The sequence below is a fragment of the Pundamilia nyererei genome, unplaced genomic scaffold (genome assembly GCF_000239375.1).
Source record: "Pundamilia nyererei isolate P.nyererei 1_Seehausen unplaced genomic scaffold, PunNye1.0 scaffold00080, whole genome shotgun sequence".
Classification (NCBI taxonomy): Eukaryota; Metazoa; Chordata; class Actinopteri; order Cichliformes; family Cichlidae; genus Pundamilia; species Pundamilia nyererei.
In genome coordinates this window covers 1,827,741-1,846,242 of record NW_005187481.1, presented here as the reverse complement: position 1 = coordinate 1,846,242, position 18,502 = coordinate 1,827,741, and the positions used below count along the sequence as shown (strand labels likewise).

The 18,502-nt window shown below is 39.8% G+C and overlaps 1 protein-coding gene across 12 annotated transcripts in view; it reads left to right on the top strand.

Moving 5' to 3' along the window:
• Positions 1-16,794, top strand: part of acaca (acetyl-CoA carboxylase alpha) — a 32,722-nt gene extending 15,928 nt beyond the window's left edge. For 7 of the 12 annotated variants that reach the window (XM_005737886.1, XM_013912079.1, XM_005737888.2 and 4 more), the window contains 28 exons: positions 181-204; positions 619-768; positions 1,078-1,221; positions 1,309-1,411; positions 1,504-1,611; positions 1,766-1,822; positions 2,112-2,156; positions 3,274-3,315; positions 3,921-4,136; positions 4,257-4,412; positions 4,506-4,730; positions 5,541-5,696; positions 5,792-5,938; positions 6,314-6,583; positions 7,042-7,139; positions 7,310-7,430; positions 7,589-7,699; positions 9,731-9,874; positions 9,977-10,097; positions 11,061-11,157; positions 11,293-11,389; positions 11,496-11,631; positions 11,706-11,883; positions 11,972-12,084; positions 12,731-12,885; positions 13,647-13,817; positions 14,851-14,987; positions 15,129-16,794. In XM_005737886.1, the coding sequence (XP_005737943.1) occupies positions 181-204; positions 619-768; positions 1,078-1,221; positions 1,309-1,411; positions 1,504-1,611; positions 1,766-1,822; positions 2,112-2,156; positions 3,274-3,315; positions 3,921-4,136; positions 4,257-4,412; positions 4,506-4,730; positions 5,541-5,696; positions 5,792-5,938; positions 6,314-6,583; positions 7,042-7,139; positions 7,310-7,430; positions 7,589-7,699; positions 9,731-9,874; positions 9,977-10,097; positions 11,061-11,157; positions 11,293-11,389; positions 11,496-11,631; positions 11,706-11,883; positions 11,972-12,084; positions 12,731-12,885; positions 13,647-13,817; positions 14,851-14,987; positions 15,129-15,255 (3,649 nt within the window). In that variant the 3' untranslated portion in view covers positions 15,256-16,794. The remainder of the gene's footprint in view (positions 1-180; positions 205-618; positions 769-1,077; positions 1,222-1,308; positions 1,412-1,503; positions 1,612-1,765; positions 1,823-2,111; positions 2,157-3,273; positions 3,316-3,920; positions 4,137-4,256; positions 4,413-4,505; positions 4,731-5,540; positions 5,697-5,791; positions 5,939-6,313; positions 6,584-7,041; positions 7,140-7,309; positions 7,431-7,588; positions 7,700-9,730; positions 9,875-9,976; positions 10,098-11,060; positions 11,158-11,292; positions 11,390-11,495; positions 11,632-11,705; positions 11,884-11,971; positions 12,085-12,730; positions 12,886-13,646; positions 13,818-14,850; positions 14,988-15,128) is intronic. The other 5 variants (XM_005737885.1, XM_013912081.1, XM_005737891.1 and 2 more) reach the window with 5 other exon arrangements.
• Positions 16,795-18,502: the final 1,708 nt, after the last annotated feature.

Here is an 18,502-nt window from a genome sequence, read left to right as displayed (position 1 = left end):
CATCAGATGTGTTTCTCGTTAATCTTTTTATGTGTGAAGTCACAGAATAATTTGGTTGTTCCTGGTGCAAAAATATGTTAAGGGACAGATATAATCACATGCACACATTGCTACACCTTAAATGTCTTCCTTCTGATGCCTGTCACTAACCACTTGATAATCAATGTTATTTGATTGCAGAGGGAACATCCCCACTCTAAACAGGTAAAACATTCTTTTAATTGCATCCACTACCGGTGACTAGCTAGCTGGATGAATAAAGCTGTAATTCAAGTTGAGATTAATTATCTAGTTGTTGGTTATAAAGCTGTTTTATTTGTTTAGATTTAGTAACTTTGGTCTAGTCTGGTTGATAATTGCAGAGTAATTTAATTTTACTGACATCTGCATGGCCTATGGCATTCAACCTTTCTGCCAAAAAATGTCTTTACTGATGGGTGCCTGTTTCTGTTGAAATGACTGCTCTGTATCTAACTGCTGTGTGTATGTGCTTCAGTATTGTGCAAGTTTAAGATAACTTATGTATGTCATATAGTTTAAGATGATCACATAAAATTTTGGTAGAAATCATATACTAGTACGCATCTCCAAAACTGAAACCTCTGACTGTCCTGCCAGGAAAATGTTTTCTTCAGTCCTGGAAAATCTTAAAGTCATGGACACTAAATTAGAGGAAACTAAACCCCAGGACCCTAAAGCACCAGAAAATGAATCACAGGATGATAATGCTGAGAAGAAAAATGCATCAGATTTGGATACTGTGGACAGGTTTGACACATAAGACCTCTTGAGTGCTTATACAAGCTGTAACTTTGGGGTTGCCTGCTTACAATCAAAGGACTAACACACATCAAAATGAAACTTGGATACTTGAGGGGTCATTCTGGTGGTTTTACGTGGTCTTGTTCACTGCAAAGCGGTGTTATCGTAACAGGATATATCTAAATGTCCTTGCCTACGGTATAGCTCTTTTCCTATGTTCATTCCTTGGTGGTGTTTTGTTACTACTTGTTTTTTTTTGTTTGTTTGTTTTTTAACAATCAAGCCTTTTTTAATATTTCTCTGTCTACACCTTAGGATGTCATTCTCATCCAACCTGAATCACTACGGCATGGTGCACATGGCCAGTGTGAGCGACGTTCTGCTTGACACGTCTTTTACACCACCCTGCCAGCGCATGGGAGCCATGGTGGCTTTCCGCAGCTTCCAGGAGTTCACCAAGTCAGTCCTTGTGTAAAAAAATTCTAAACTTGAGTGGTTTTTATTGGGAGGTAAATCGTTTTTATTTATTTTTTAAATATTTTATAGGAACATAACGGATATGTTGAGCTGCTTCTCTGACTCTCCTCCACAAAGTCCTACCTTCCCAGAAGGAGGCAATCCCGTGCTGTACGGTGAAGAGGACAACAAGGTGAAGAGGGCAGACTTGTACTAGTCACTAGCCTGTCACTGACCCCTATAATTAAGGATTCGAATTAGATGTGTATTTGCTTTGTCACCCAGAGTATCCAGGATGAGCCTATCCATATCCTGAATGTTGCTATAAAGACTGACAGCGACATTGATGATGATGGCCTGGCAGCTATGTTCCGGGAATTCACTCAGTCAAAGGTGGGAGACATCTACAGCAAAAACCTTGTATCTTTTCAGTTAAGAAAATGGATTAGAATATATATGAGATGACTTAGCTTGTTCTTATCATCCTGACTATAAATATATATTTTTATTTTTATTTTTTTTTAACAAAATTTTTTTCTTATTCCAGAAATCTCTGCTGTTTGAACACGGCATCCGAAGGTTGACTTTCCTCGTGGCTCAAAAGGTGAGGCTTCTGATTTAAAACTTAAAACTCAGAAAACCATCCATGTTCACCATCAGCTGCCTTGCATGCCATCAGTTCGGCACTACTGAACCGCATGTACCAAAATATCAGAAATAAACTGAGCTTGCATCTGACCTTTTTGTTATTACTAATATTTTATTCATTTGTTATGTGTGGCAATACTGTAGTAATTGTGGTAATAATTTGCATTTGAAATTTAGCTGGTTTTCCTCTTTTGTCTCTGTATCTCCTTCTGCATGCCTTGCTTTTGCTGCATTTTTGATGACAGGATTTCAGGAAGCAAGTCAACTGTGAGGTGGACCAAAGGTTTCATGTAAGTAATGGAAGGCAGAAGAATTCTGTCGTCAACAGTGCATTTGTTTCACAACCTACACAAATTACATAGAAATTGCAAAATATCACTGTAGATGTTGTTTGAAACGCCACCTACAGGAGGTAGATTAATGATAGTGTATTAACATGCATACACTAATTCTGTTTAGCACAGACTTTTTTAATCTTTGCCATCCTGCAGCTGCTTTTTTTTGTTTTTGTTTTTTTACAGCTCGGTTATACCAGCTTAAATAAATCACACAGATTGTGAGCTCATCATTTTTAGATGGAAATGCCCTATTAGTGATGGGACCACACATTTTAGCCACATAAGAGTTTGAACCCCCAGATGTGGCAGTTTTGTGATGTACCATTTGTCTTTCAGAGTTTGACATATTATCAAGAGACCAGTTGCATTTAGATGACAGGGATTTGAATAGAAAAGACAAAGTCATTGTCATAATAACAGATGTCCCTATCATTGTGGCCGCTACTGTTTTATGCATGCTCACTCTGAAAAGATTTTTCTTCAGTTCACTATATTGCAGTGGGTCATTTGCAATCAGTGTTAAATCATAGCTATGAAGGTTTACACTGTGTATACTTTTGCAGTCATCTGATTATTATGTAGCTTGTGGTGTGATGAGGGCGTCTCCAATCCATCTGGCATTATTTTGGCAAGTGGGAGACTTCATGTGATAACATCAGACAGGCCTACCAGGCATTATTCAGAGAATCACTGGATCTCTGAAAGGAGGACATGTTTTATGCATTAGAATGTAATGGGTGCTTATATGTTGAGCCCATTGCTATTATTATGTTAGCCCTCTGCTTTGGTGAATACATAGTGATTTCTTGATAGGTAAATTATCGCAGTAAAAGAACACAGGGCCCCCTGCGTGTCGATTAAGGTCCTAATTGTGACTGTTCCTTTCCATATAGCTATTTCAGCAAAGATCATAATGGCTTTTTTTGAGCTGCTGTAATTAGGCACAGTTGGTGAAAGTCTAATTAATTTGTCATTCTTAACACAGAATTGCTGTCTTTATAGAAAATGTAATCTGTTATGTACAACATTTTGATTCATTTATTTCTTTGTCTTATGATTATTTACACAGAGGGAATTTCCTAAATTTTTCACATTCCGTGCCAGGGACAAGGTAGGTGCTCACATAACACAAATCCAAATCATCACTGTCATATAAAATGTATTTTTGCTTGAATGTCAAATTAATGTTGAGCCTATGGAGAAGGGACCTCTATTGGAAAGATGAATATACTGTGTATTTAATGCACATGTATGTCGGATTATTCCCATGACAATGAAACAGCCTGTTTGGGGAAAAAAAAAACCAGACTGACCACCCGTTCCAAGCAGTGTTAACTTTCATTCAGTTGCAGTCAGTGATGGCTCTTCCTTTCTGCTACTCCTGATAGTTTCACTACAATGACATGACTAAAACTCATTAAACTAATGAACTCTTTAATTATGTCCCCCATTTAAGAGAAATGACACCCATTAGCAGCTTTCTGAGATTGATATTGCCCATGACTTAATTTACTTAATACAGTGTGTGGCTCATGGGCGTCTTTTTACACTTAAACCAACTGAGCAATCGTGAAATTGCCAATTTAAACTGTGTCTGTTAATGTTAGAGGTGCTAGTTAAGAAAAAAACTGAGGTGCTCAGTAAAATATTGAAACAAACTTGTCTCTGCAGGACTGTGTTACTGTTTGTTATTGTATCCTGTCTGTGTCTCAATAGTTTGAGGAGGACCGGATCTATCGCCATTTAGAGCCTGCATTAGCATTCCAGCTGGAGCTCAACCGCATGCGGAATTTTGCTCTCACTGCCATTCCATGTGCCAATCACAAGATGCACCTGTATCTGGGTGCAGCCCGAGTGGAGGTGGGCACAGAAGTTACGGACTACCGTTTCTTTGTCCGTGCCATTATCCGCCACTCTGATCTGGTAACAAAGGTAAGATTACAAGCTTGGTTTTGGATGAGAAACTTTCTATTTTTTGCCTTTAATTTTTAGCCCCCAAATTCTGCCGTGTTCGATGCTGTTGAGATTTATTTTTTCCTCCTCTTTTATTAGGAGGCCTCCTTTGAATACCTTCACAATGAAGCAGAGCGCCTGCTGCTGGAAGCTATGGATGAACTGGAAGTGGCTTTCAACAACACAACTGTGCGAACTGACTGTAACCATATCTTCCTCAACTTTGTCCCTACAGTCATCATGGACCCATCAAAGGTCTGGGAAAATATTACCCACAAATATCTGATTGACAGAGTAAATTACTGCCACTGTGTTTGCTTCCTGCTAATCTTTTCCTGTGAACTTCAGATCGAGGAGTCTGTGCGCTCCATGGTGATGCGTTACGGCAGCCGTCTGTGGAAGCTTCGAGTCCTGCAGGCCGAGTTGAAGATTAACATCCGCTTGACTCCAACGGGGAAGCAAATTCCCATCCGCCTCTTCCTTACAAATGAATCTGGCTACTACCTGGATATCAGCCTCTACAAGGAGGTCACTGATGCCCGAACGGGACAGGTGGGGCCCAAAGACCGACAGGTGGGGCACTCATACATCATCCATCTCATCTCCTTATTGTCCATTCACTGGTAAAGGGCATCAGCTCCTTCCTGGAAACCTCAGCTTGTAGTGTACAATTTACCAGACTCTGTTGTAAATTTCTCAGTTGTATATATCATAATAGAAACTTCAAGTTTTTATTATTTGGAGTAGAGATCCAGTATGGTGTCTTGCCCATAGCCCATTGGACAGTTCTTTTAGCAATATCTTTTTTCTAAACTCAGGTAACTCAGGTAAGATATGCGAGATTCATCAATCCAGCCGTCCATTCATCTTTCAGTGGTCACGGCCATCCATTCAGTAGTAAGGCAGTGCTGAAGAGATGAAAGCTACATGAAGCAATGAAGGAAGATTTCTGTCATCTTCAACACATTTCATGTCTTATTTTTGTCTTTTTCCCATGTTTGCTCTGTGGTGGCTTTAATGGTTCCATAATATAAGAGATTCACAGTTTGTTTTTTATGTGAAGACTGTTATATGGTTACCAACAAAAGTGACATCTCGAAGTGTTTTAGCTGTACTCATTTCATGCATTAAAATGTAATATTGTTGGGAGGATAAATAATGAAGTAATAACACGTACTAAAGTTGCAACATAGTGAGAGCGCTACATGAGAGGAATTCTTTTGATGTCCAGTAACTATGAGAAGTGCTTTTAATCATTATCACGTTTTTTTAGTTGTTTGTTTTTTTTCCTGTCATGTGTTTTCATCTTGATTTCATCTTAATGCCAAGGTTGTTGAAGAGATCATTGTATCACTAAAGTGACCACTTCTGGCCTTTTTCCAGATTATGTTCCAAGCATATGGAGACAAGCAGGGCCCCTTGCATGGCATGCTCATCAATACACCATATGTTACCAAAGACCTGTTGCAGTCTAAACGCTTCCAAGCACAATCTCTGGGCACCACCTATGTCTATGACTTTCCAGAAATGTTCAGACAGGTACTGTACAAAAACGTGCCTATTATATTTAGCTTCTGCTTAGATGTACTAAATAATAACATATTAACATGCTGCCTATTTTATCCTATCTTCAGGCTCTGAAAAAGCTTTGGCATTCATGTCAGGCTTTTGCCGACTTACCTCAGTGTCCTCTTCCTTCTGAGCTGCTCACCTTCACAGAGCTGGTTCTTGATGCTCAAGGTCAGCTGGTACAGATGAATCGACTGCCAGGGGGCAACGAGGTCCGTGTTTAAGCTTGAAGCATGAAAACAAACCTTGAAAAGCAGGAATTTATGACATTGACATTTTTTGACACACTCGCCTCTTATTTCAGAATGTACACATTTTCTTTTGCTCTGATGCAATAAAGATGGTAGTATAGATAAATAGATGACTGTATATATTATACTTCTATTTATTCCAAAGATGTAAAGCTGCGTTCTGATTCTGTCTTGATTCAACAAATATGGAGGATTTCACACTTTTTATTCCACCGTTGAGCAAACATGGTCAAAATCAGAAAAACAACTATGCAGCTAATGTGGATTATTTATTGTCTAATACTTACAGATATTCTGTATTTATTGGGTTAAAGTTTCCCTATTTGATCTCTCCAGATTGGCATGGTGGCATGGCGGATGACCCTGCGAACCCCAGAGTACCCAGCAGGGCGTGAGATCATTGTCATAAGCAATGACATCACACACAAGATAGGCTCCTTTGGGCCCCAGGAGGACATGCTGTTCCTGCGAGCCTCAGAGATGGCTCGGGAAAGTGGCATCCCCCGACTCTATATTGCGGCCAACAGCGGTGCACGCATCGGTCTGGCAGAGGAAATCAGACATATGTTTCATGTGGCCTGGCAAGATCCAGCTGATCCTTACAAGGTCAGCCAGCAGAGTCTCAGAGACATTAGGCTATACTTAAATTTTAATTTAAATTTGTATAGAATTTTTTATTTTTTTATTTTAAGTGAAATCCACTAATCACTATTTGTAGATAATTATTGAGAATATCGTAATATTCCTAATACTTATTTGAGTACGTTTTAGTTATTTAGTTTTCCATAATTCTAAAAGATTTTTTTGTTTCAGAATTGCTGTCATTATCTCAGTGTATTTGCATTTGAAGGTTTATTATTATGTATTAAGTTTTTTGTTTTTTTTTACTAAAGGTGTAGTATATAAATTCTGAGACTAATCTGTTCTCTCAATTATTTTTTTTGTTCCTTTTTTTTCTGTCTTTAAAAAAAAAGTTTCCTGACTTTTTGTCTGCTGCATCTTCATTTTTGTCAATTTTTAAGCTGTCAACATTATTTCAGTTGCATGTTTTGTTTTTCCTACAGGGTTTCAAGTATCTCTACCTCACACCTCAGGATTACAAGAAGGTTTCAGCTCTAAACTCAGTGCATTGCGAACATGTGGAGGATGAGGGTGAATCGAGGTAATTTTTTTTTTTTTTAAGTATGCATTAATAGTGCATTTTGTATGTGAGGATATGATTTTATAAGCTTGTAATCTTCAAGCTTCAAACACAAGATGTGACAGATTGAGACAAAGGTAAGAGGGGGTCATCGCATCTGGATTTGAGTGAATGTATGTGTTGTCACGCAGGTACAAGATCACTGACATTATAGGTAAAGATGAGGGGCTGGGTGTGGAGAATCTGAGAGGGTCGGGAATGATTGCCGGAGAATCCTCTCTAGCTTACGAGGAGATCATCACGATGAATCTGGTAAGATTCAAGTGCGCACTTGTGTGCAAACACACATTCATATATGTAGTCTGCTGCTTTGCCTTGAGTTTGTATGTTCTGTTAAGAAGAAAGACTTGCTGTATGTAAAGACATGAAAAGCTGGATGGTTGCTTATTGGAAATCTTGCACTCCTCTAGGTCACATGCCGAGCCATAGGTATTGGAGCCTATCTGGTGAGGCTTGGACAGAGGACCATACAAGTGGACAACTCCCACATCATCCTTACTGGAGCTGGAGCCCTCAATAAGGTGAAATGGGTCATTTTTGTGTAATTTAGATACAGTAGAATACAGTGATGGTGCCTTTCTGCTGTTGTAGAAGAAAAACATGATTGTGTTGTACACATGTGCACTCTGCTTCTCCTGTAATGGGGAGTGAACACCAAATGAGCTGTTTCTAAATTCATATAATTAATGCATCTGCGCTTTAATGAGCAAACCAATATATATTCATTAGTTGACTTTTAAATTTTTCAGCTAATATGGCAGGAAGGTCAAATGGGTCTTTTATGTTTTTCGTCTTTTTTTTTTGTTTGTTTGTTTTTTGAATTATGAAAAAAATGTAACAGAAAACGGTGTGTGCTTTGATGATTTTATTTTTATTTTTCGGTTTATATGGCTTGTTCCCCCCTCCCTGTTTGAGCAATTTTGAAGCTCATTCCCTCTGCCTTGCTGTGTTCTACTGGGATTCCCTTTCCGATCCCAGCCACAGGCCTGGCTGCCACTCAAAGTGGAATAATTGAAAGCGCACCATGAAGTTGTATTTGCATAGAAATAGAGTGACATGCCAGAGGCTGCAGTGCAGGACACCCATATCATTTGTTTTTAATCAGAATGAAAAGTTTTGCTGATGCAGATTGTTTTTTGGTTTTTTTCTCGCCTGTATACACTTGATTAGTGTGTGTCTGTGTGCGTGTCTGCACGCATCGCTGCCTCCTTTTGGCTTGCTACCCATTCTCTGTCCTTGTCAGTGCATTAAGATGATTTCATTTCAAATTGGATGACAGTTCACAACATGACAAACCATGCAAATGGCCCAATGATGGTATATCTATTTGCTGGAAGCTCAATTGTTTTTAGATTGTCCCACTGTTTTGCTCCATTTGTAGGAGCAGCATCACAATAATGGTTACTGACAAATGTCCACAATATAGAGGTGATGAATAGCAACACATTTTTTTGTTTTTTATTTGGAGAAAATGATTTTAACCAGCAACACTGATTTAAGATTTTTTATTTTTTTTTTTGGCCTGCTCATTTATCATGTGACTTCCTGGCTATTAACTGAAACTTAATAGAGAGCAGGAGGCTACCACCCAGAGATCATCATTTCATTAACTGCTGGAAAGAACTCCTATTTTCATGGGGAATGGATAGTAACTACTAGCACAAATACCCCAGTGAGCTGTTGCTACCACTTGGTGCCTCGTTTTCTTCCTTCCAATCATCTCCCTTCGTTCCTCCTCCTTTGTCTCCTCCTCTTCTCTCCGCAGTGGAATCTTAATGAATCTGGCGATGGCCAGAGGCACAGGGGTTTTGTGTATGTCAAGGTGACTGCAATGTTTCTTGGGGCAGCCAGCTTTCCTGACAGCTTTAGGAGAGTGCCCTAGATTTGTAGCCAGATACATAACCATTAATGGTAATAAAAAAAGTAAATGATGGCTGAAAAGGTGAGAGCTGAGGGTAGGGATTGAGCTCCTCTCTGATTTTTATAGAAGCATGTCAGGGCCCTGCCACCTGTTCTGAGATGCTTATGAAAATAGGGTGGGCTGGAAGTGAGATTTTATGGCTTCAGGTTGGCAAAGGAACAACATGAAGATAAAATAAGTTTGGTGGCTCTAAATGTATACAGATACATTGGTTTTTGTTGCACACCAGAAATGGATGTAAGCCAGTATAATGAATTAGGTTTTCTTGTTAAGAAAGGGATGTGTTAATTCATGCAATGTGTTAGGAAATCGGCTATGAAGAGAAGCAGGCGCTGTCCCCAAAAATGTGACTACTGTGAAAGAGGGGTATCGACAAGGCTGCCGTAACCTGGATACACAGACTAGAAACTTGTTTACAACACTTCCTGTTGTCAGCCAGTGTTGCTCAACAGTATTCTGACTTAGTTTGAGACTAGTTTTTAAAGGGTAAATCCACATTCTGTTCAATTAAGCGGGAAACTAATGCTTCAGGTTTTGAAACATTGCCTTCTTTAGTTGCCTGATCTGAAATAAAATACCTTTGTCAAACATTTCCCCAGAAATCCATACATTTGTCCTTTTCCTACATTAGGTGCTGGGCAGAGAAGTGTATACATCCAACAACCAACTCGGTGGAGTTCAGATCATGCACAACAATGGTGTCACTCACTGCACTGTTTGCGATGACTTTGAGGGAGTCTTCACTCTTTTGCAGTGGCTGTCCTACATGCCCAAGGTAACAGCTCGATGTTTAGAACGTATGTAAATATAATAATGTAATGTACAATTTCATTTAATAATGTCATATCATGATCATAATGAGTGATCTTTTCCTCAGTGTAAATCTAGCCCAGTGCCCATCCTCAATGCCAAGGATCCCATAGATCGACTGGTAGAGTTTGTACCTACCAAGGCTCCTTATGACCCTCGCTGGATGTTGGCAGGACGCCCCAGTCAGAGTGAGTGCCTAATGTGGACGTATTTAAATTTGATTATGAAAATGTTTGGACTAGCAAATCGATTCTCGAGTAATATTTGAAGAGTGTGTATTTAAAAAAAAATGCAGACCTTCTATTCACTGTAGCTTCTTTGTTACTCTGTATTAAATGCCCAGTTTTATTTACTAGAAATCATCCTATTAATTATTAATGCTATTGATGTTATAATTCTGAACATAGTCAAAAAAAAGCTGTAGTGATTTGTTTAGCATCTAAGCTCTCAAATCTAAGCTTTGACTATAAAAATAATGTATACACTTCACTTTTCCTCTAATGATCATCAATATTGCTTCATCAGCAGTTGTTAAAAAGTCAAGCCACATTTTCTTTTGTGTTATTTAAAGTAAATATAAAGATTTATTATTTCAGCCTGATAGCCTAAGAGTTAAAGGTTGAAATAATTCATTACAAGAGAAAGGCTATTAAGAAACTAAGCAAGAAACAGTGAAGCCTAACACCATGCCGCCAAAGGCCAGATCAGCACCAAAATTGATGCAGTGTGTTTTACACTGCAGGTCAGGACTGAGCAGGTTCCACATCAGTGTAATTACTGCTTGGGATGGCAAAGAGATCGGGGAACCGTGTGGGAAGCCAGTCAACGTCTGGTAGTGATGAGTGGCCAAGCTTAATTGAATGGTAACCTCTTAGGCTGGGCATGTTTCTTGGGGTGTACAGGCAGAAAAAGAGCTGAGCAAGTCTGCTTATACAGTCATCTATCACGGGCGGTGCCAAGATGACAGATCCTGCGAATATACACGCTGAGTCTGCACACAGAAGAAAGCTAGGGATTTTAAAAATATCATGAGAAGAGAGAATGCTTTTTGGAAGTGGATCTGATTGTGTTGCATTTAGAATTTTCATTAATTAACTTCACTTTTTGCCTTTATTTACTCTGTGCATGTATTCTGCTCTCTCTCAATAAAGCTCCAAAGGGTTCTTGGCAGCTTGGCTTCTTCGACCATGGCTCTTTCATGGAGATCATGCAGCCGTGGGCTCAGAGTGTAGTGGTAGGCAGAGCCAGGTAAGTCCCAAATAAAACCAGGTTACACGTCACTAAACGTTATTGATATACAAAACAAAACAAAAAAATTGATTAGCTTTTAAAAATCATATCAAGGTATTTTGTAGATTTTAACAGTGGATGGCCTCTTTACAGACTCGGTGGGATACCGACTGGAGTTGTTGCTGTGGAAACCAGGTCAGTGGAACTGTCGATCCCAGCTGATCCAGCCAATTTAGACTCTGAGGCTAAGGTAAGGGTCACTGAGTGTGTATATATTCAAGAATGAACAGGCACACAACACATTCACAGACACCTTTGTACTGATACCGCTTCTTTCGTTTTTATTTTATATTTAGCTCATCCAACAGGCAGGACAGGTGTGGTTCCCAGATTCTGCTTTCAAAACTGCTCAGGCCATTAAGGACCTAAACCGGGAGGGCTTACCTCTCATTGTGTTTGCCAATTGGAGGGGCTTTTCTGGAGGGATGAAAGGTACTTCTGCCTCAGTCACCAACCAATTAGTGATTGAACCCTATCTTCATCTAATATGGTTTTATCCTCTTTAGATATGTACGACCAAGTGCTGAAATTCGGGGCCTACATTGTGGATGGGCTGAGAGAGTACAAGCAGCCAGTATTGGTTTATATCCCCCCGCAGGCTGAGCTGAGAGGAGGCTCCTGGGTCGTTATAGATCCCACCATCAACCCCCGGCACATGGAGATGTACGCCGACAAGGACAGCCGGTGAGCTTTGGAGAAAAGGAGGCAGATTTTTATTTTTTATTTTTTTTAATACCTTGTCTTTCCTCACTTAAATCCTTTCTGTTTCCAGAGGTGGTGTGTTGGAGCCTGAAGGGACAGTCGAGATCAAGTTTAGAAGGAAGGATCTGGTCAAGACCATGAGAAGAGTAGATCCAGTCTACATGGGCTTGGCTGAAAAATTGGGTAAGCCCCACACTTGAAATCTGAGTATTCCTTTTTAGGGCTATCTCTCTTCCTCCCTGTTTGGTCTTACCTTCATTTAAGGGAGAAGCAAAAAGTGTGAGCATACATGCTTTCCCTGTCATTCTTGATTTTGTGTCATATTTTTTGCATTCCCCTGGGAGATGTCGGTCACAACCTTCTCAGATTAATCACTAGCTCTACTGTCTCTCCCATGCAGACTATTGATTTTTTTTTTCCCCTTTGGACCAATGCTGCAATTGCTTGGAGCTTTCGGCATAGTGATGGTTTACTGTGAGGGTTTTGGGAGCTCATCTGTCTGCTCTGAGAGAAGTGAGGGTTTGGGGGCGGTGCTATAATAAAACACTATTAGCAGAAGTTGATTCCCAACTACATTCTCATAGAGAACCTGTGTTTATGTATAACATACCAAAGGCAAATACAGGACTACCATGTAACTGCCTGCATTAAAAAAAAATATAGGCTGATAGTACAGAGGTAAACCGAAAATACAGTTACATTATACGTGCTCAGAAATGTAGATAAGCACATGCACTTTTGATTGCTGATCCCTAAATTCAACTTTTTAGAATAATCCAGTGAAATATGCCTAATATGTTTCATGCTATTACTCTGAAACTTCCAACAGGAACCCCAGAGCTGAGCCCTCCTGATCGCAAAGAGCTTGAAACCAAACTTAAGGAGCGTGAGGAGTTTCTTTTGCCCATCTACCATCAGGTGGCTGTACAGTTTGCGGACCTCCATGACACCCCAGGTCGCATGCAAGAGAAGGGGGTCATCACGGTGAGAGCTAACACTATCACGTGTGCACATATGAAGGTGTAGTCTGTGAATAACCTGAAAAGCCCATAGGGGAGTATCAGTCTAGCTGCTGCTGCACCTGCCTAGTGAATAATGTTTGGTCTCAACAGGCTGCGAGATTCATCCTTATAATTATCTTCTGATGACCCTGGTCTATCACCTTAGCAACTACAGAGCAGCCTTAGGCAGACCCCATCTCATTCTGTGCCTTCACAGACCCATCTTTCACATACAAATACACACAGATACACACTTTGCTCACATGACCAGAGGGGTGTTTTACAGATGGATGGCAGTCGGGGTGGTTTTTTTTTTTCTCTTCCCCTCTTTCCTGTCCTACATGCTATATACAGGAGAGGATTATTACCTATTCTAAAGTATACTAGCACGGAAAAGGAAAACAGACATCCTCAGACCATCAGTTCACTGTAATGTGAAGAACAGCATGTGTTATTAACACACCAATCCGCTTTACAACAATTACATTTTAAATGTGTCGAATTAGATTTTATTTTATGAATGAAACCTATAAATTCATTGACATTTGTGTCAAAGCAGACAGTTTTTAAGCCAGGTAATACAGTGGTCTACTTAATTAGTGCTACCTGAGTGCCACACCTTTGGCTTCACTTGATACAGAAGGCAATACTCCACATTAAAATTGGCATTCAGCAGGATTAAAACGTAGCTCTTCATGATACCAGCTCTTTGTAACGCTAGATGCTTGTCTTTTGCCTCTTCAGGATATCCTAGAATGGCAGACATCCCGTCAGTTCTTCTACTGGCGTCTGCGGCGTCTGCTGCTGGAGGAAACCGTAAAGAGGAAGATCCAGGTGGCCAACAGCGAGCTGACAGATGGGCAGATCCAGGCGATGTTGCGCCGCTGGTTTGTGGAGGCCGAGGGGGCTGTAAAGGTAAAAAGTATTTTGTTGGCGTTTTTAGGTTTTGTTGTAAAATCGTTGAATATGTATTGGCTCTGAGTGAAAAGTATGATAATATGGAAGGATGTGGTGGTTCATAAATTTAAAAGTTTGACTTTAGAGAGCGAGGGGATCGTGTAGAATTCATTCAAAATAAAAACTTTGAATATTTAAAATACTGGTAAATTCTAGTTATTTTCACAGTAGACTGAAACCAGAATTGTGGAATAACAAAATATCTGTCATGTAGTGAACCTTTTCATCATGTCCACACAACCACACAGGATTGTAGACATTTCAGCTTTTCAGTGCCTTTCATGTTAGATTTTTTTTTTTTTTTTTGGTAATGTCTCATTGTGTATCGCTCTGTGAAAGTCATCATCTTTCCTTCCTTCCTTATGTGCTTCCTTGCTTCTAAGGCTCAGAGCTCCAGCCGCTGGGGTGACAGGAGTCGGCTCAGTGTTTGAGATCTCTTAAGAAGTGGCCTTCTTGTTAGCTAATACATTACCCTAATCAGGACTGGCTGTCTTAAGCCACAATTAATCACAGCCCTGGCACGTGCAGATAGGAGAGCAACACGCTGTTTCTTAATTAAAAGCAAACAGATTAAAAATGATTAATAAGGGCGTTAAATGTTCTTGTGGACCTCAAGCAGGACTGTTCATAAAAAGGCAAGAGCCCATTAAACCCCCAAATCTTCACTAAGCCCTCCAGCCTGGCTTTGTTTGGGAACAGAAAATGCCAGCACTCATGAATACTAATTTTTCTATCAGGTCCAGTCAGCAAGACATCAGGCCCCCACTTTGTGCCTGTCCATCTTTTTTGTTGTTGTTGATGTTGATATTTATTTGTTGATTCATGATATTTTGCTAATTTTATCTTTTAATATGGTGTGTAACTTTTAATTGCTTTTACTTCCACTCATTGTTGCATCATGAAAAAAGTGGGATTTTCAGGCTTTATATATGCTTAAATGCTGCATACAATGATTCATTTTCTGTCCTTTAACGCTCTCTGTGTTCTGCAGGCCTATCTGTGGGATAACAATGAAGAAGTGGTGGCATGGCTGGAGAGGCAGCTAGCTGAAGAAGAGGGTGCAAGATCAGTCATTGACGAGAACATCAAGTACATCCGCAGAGACCACATCCTCAAGCAGATTCGCAGGTGATCATTCAAAGCTGTGCAACAGCGCAAACTGCTGCTGAGTGCTGGAATTAAATAGCTCATTTTCTCCTTTCTTAACCTTCATTCGCCCACCTGACAGGCTCATTTTCTTTTGTTTCCCTCTCTTTTTTTTCCTCCCAGCCTTGTTCAAGCCAATCCAGAGGTTGCCATGGATTCTATTGTGCACATGACCCAGCACATCTCACCTACTCAGAGAGCAGAAGTGGTACGTATCCTGTCCACTATGGAGACATCAGCATCCTCCTAGTGGGGGCCTGTCTTTGCCCATGCTTGGCTTAAAGCCCAGCTTAGGCCATAGTCAGACCTAAACAGAGCCTGGTTCAACCTGATCTGGAGATTGAGGCTAGAGGAGCCAGCGTGATGACCGCTGGCAGCAGCCACGTTGTTAATGAACCGCTGGCAATGATTCTCAGTGATCAAGAGTTGACTGACATCATTTATAACATTTTGTAAATGGCAATACACATGTGCTAGTGTTTAAGATGAATTCATGTGTTTTGTACTGAAGAGCAATTAAAAGAATGACAATGAAGAAATATCTAGTGAATTTTAATTTAATAATACGTTTGGAGTTTACACAGATGACTCGAGAGGATGTCTATGCTTCCATGATAATCCATGCTTTTCAACTGGAGTGTTCCCAAGTATAAATTAAACACGCTGTTCTTAAAAAGACACCTAGGTTTGTGACATACGCTTGCTAAGATTTGCAAGCGTTTTGATGACCAGCTCAACAGTGGCGACACATTGATAGAGGAGTTAGAAAGAAAGGGGTTTTTTTACACTCCTAAGCATGGAGCACTTAGTTACTGAACAAAGACAGAATTGAACAGGGGAGCTCAGCAGGGAGCAGCAGAAAGGTCCCTTTTAAACCCCAACTATTGCACAGTTACCCTGCAGTGAGCAATGGGCAGCTCGCCTCACAACAAAACCACAGCTGTCCCCTTCACACAGTAAATGCTGCTTTAGAGGCACTTTAGTGCTTACTGTTCCCTTACATTGCAGCCAGAATCAAGCCTGCATTTGAAATGTTGCATCTAGCATACGTGCAAACATAAATGCACAAAGGGAAACAAACAGTAACGCACGGAGAGTTGACGAAAGCTTGAATACGAAATGGAGACGGAGTTTAAAACGTAAGCTTGCTCAGAAAGATCTTTTTTCCTCTTTCCTCAACAGCTGTTGAGTCTTAAGTTAAGCTTGTTCTAAATTTATGTTTTATTTGTTTGAGTTTCTGGGGTTTTTTTTCTAAAGAGATGTATTTGAATTAACAATCAAATGGCCAAATCTTTTAAAAATGTCTGTGAAATGATAAAAGCTACTGTTCACATATACGTTACATTTTAACTGTAATCAACTGTTGCTGAAGTTTTTACGTCTGGTGTATGAAATGTTTTTTATTTTTACCATTTAAACCAGTCTTCTGAATCACATATTCGACTGTATTTGTGTTATGATAGAAAGACAACCTGTTGTTAGGAACTGAGTACATAATGCTAATAATAACAACGGCTAAAGGGCACTACATTGTTAAATTTAGACTTTTGGATCATTGTGTCATATAATGCCCTGCTGAATACCAATGTTTGCAATGTGAAATGGCTTCATAGTTATTGCTGTGCCTTTTCTGTGTGTGTGTGTGTGTGTGTTGACACCTGTACTGACAAGCTTCCCAGCTGCTTTCTAAGTAACTGGATGTTTCCTAATTGAAGACGGAAAATAATCTCCACTGATGACGATGTGCTCTAAATGTAACTTCAACTTTAAATAAAGCTTACCCAACTTAGTTTAAAGTTTTTTGACTTATTTTTTTAACAAATGTCTTGTTTTCAAGAATTTATGCTAATTTAATTTGTCAATTATTTTTCTATATCGATGATTCCAGCGACTGATAATCACATCACTGGAAGCCTCGTTAATTCCAGTAGTCAGAACAAAGTCTGTGACTCTGGAGAGACATTTTCTGATTATTTGAAAATGATAGTCTTCCCATTCCTCAATCCACAGATGATTAAAGTGCCATTTTTCTCTCTGGCTTTTAAACTTCAACAGTATTAAGGAGGATGAAGCAGATCAAACAAATATTGAGGGATCTAGCTCATCCTCCCCTTTTTTCTTCTTTTTTTATTCCGGCTCTTTCTTTCATATCATCCCCTTGGCTCTGTCAACTCTATTACCATGTTACCAACAAATATGTAAGACAAATTGAGTTGCATGCACCCAATACCCACCACAATTATAGACGGCCCAATAAAAGAAATGATTCATTTGGTAGTATAATTGGAAATGTGCCTTGCTTGGTCTTGCTGGTCTCCCAGAGGGTTCTTGCTCATTTGTAGTGGCATGCTAGGCCGATTAATTCTGCTTTTAATCACTGACAAACTGCGAAATCAGGTTCCTCGTCAGCCACTGGAGGGAAGAGGATCAGTAGGTGAAACTGACAGAAACTTGTAATGATCTTTCTCTAGTTAAGGATGCAAACCGGATCTGCTGATATATAGTTATAAGCTTTGTTGGAAATAAATAAATAAAGAAGAATACTTTAAATGTTACTACAGTTGAATTAAATATTCATCTTTACCCAAATGACAAGCCCCAGTGACTTCTGGTGTCATGCAAAAAAAAGTGACAAAAACAGGAGGGGGCAGAAAGAAATATTAGTGAAAGAAAGGGGGAAAAATTCACATCTGTGATGAGACTGAAAGAGAGGCATTACGATGAGAAGACTCAATCATGCATCGGAGACAACCATAATTCCACATTCACGCGTCACAATGACTTGACAGCACTTGAGAGACAATGCCTGTGACCCAGTTGCAGGATTCCAATTAGCAGGGTGTATGCAACAGTTGAGATGAAAAGAGAACAGGGTCTTTACAGAGCCCCAGGGCTGTCTGATTACTGCCTGAAAACAAGAGTCTTTTGGCCATGACAAAGAGTAGACAGACACAGAGGGAGTGCCAGGTCCCAGCTGTTCTCCCCTTTTTTCCAGGCAGAGGATTTTGAAGAGCTCATCTCATCTCTGCGTCCCTCCCTGTCTTTTTACATTTCAGACATACTGCAAATTTATAACAGGCCAGGGCACTACAATGCTATCAATTTTATGAGTATGTGGTCATTTTTTAATTAATTTTTCCCCTACGGTATTGAAATAAATGTTGGCTTCAAACCTGTTTCTCTTATATACTGAAGGCACACTGAGGAAAATATTTTTTTTCAATAACTGACAAAAAAAACAAAAAATATTTCACGTTGCATCATGTGCAATTTTAAAAAGTGTGTTATCATACAATGCTGTTGGAAAGACACTGCACACCATGGGGTGCAGTTTTAAGAAGCTGGATAAGTGGAGGAGAAAAGAAGGAACAGGCCTAAGATAAAAGTCGTGATATGATGAAAAAAGATCCAGAAATGTCCTGACACAAGATCTGAGAGATGCATCTGGCCCTTCAGCTGATCCATCTACTGCTCTGTGAAGCCTCAATTGGAAATAA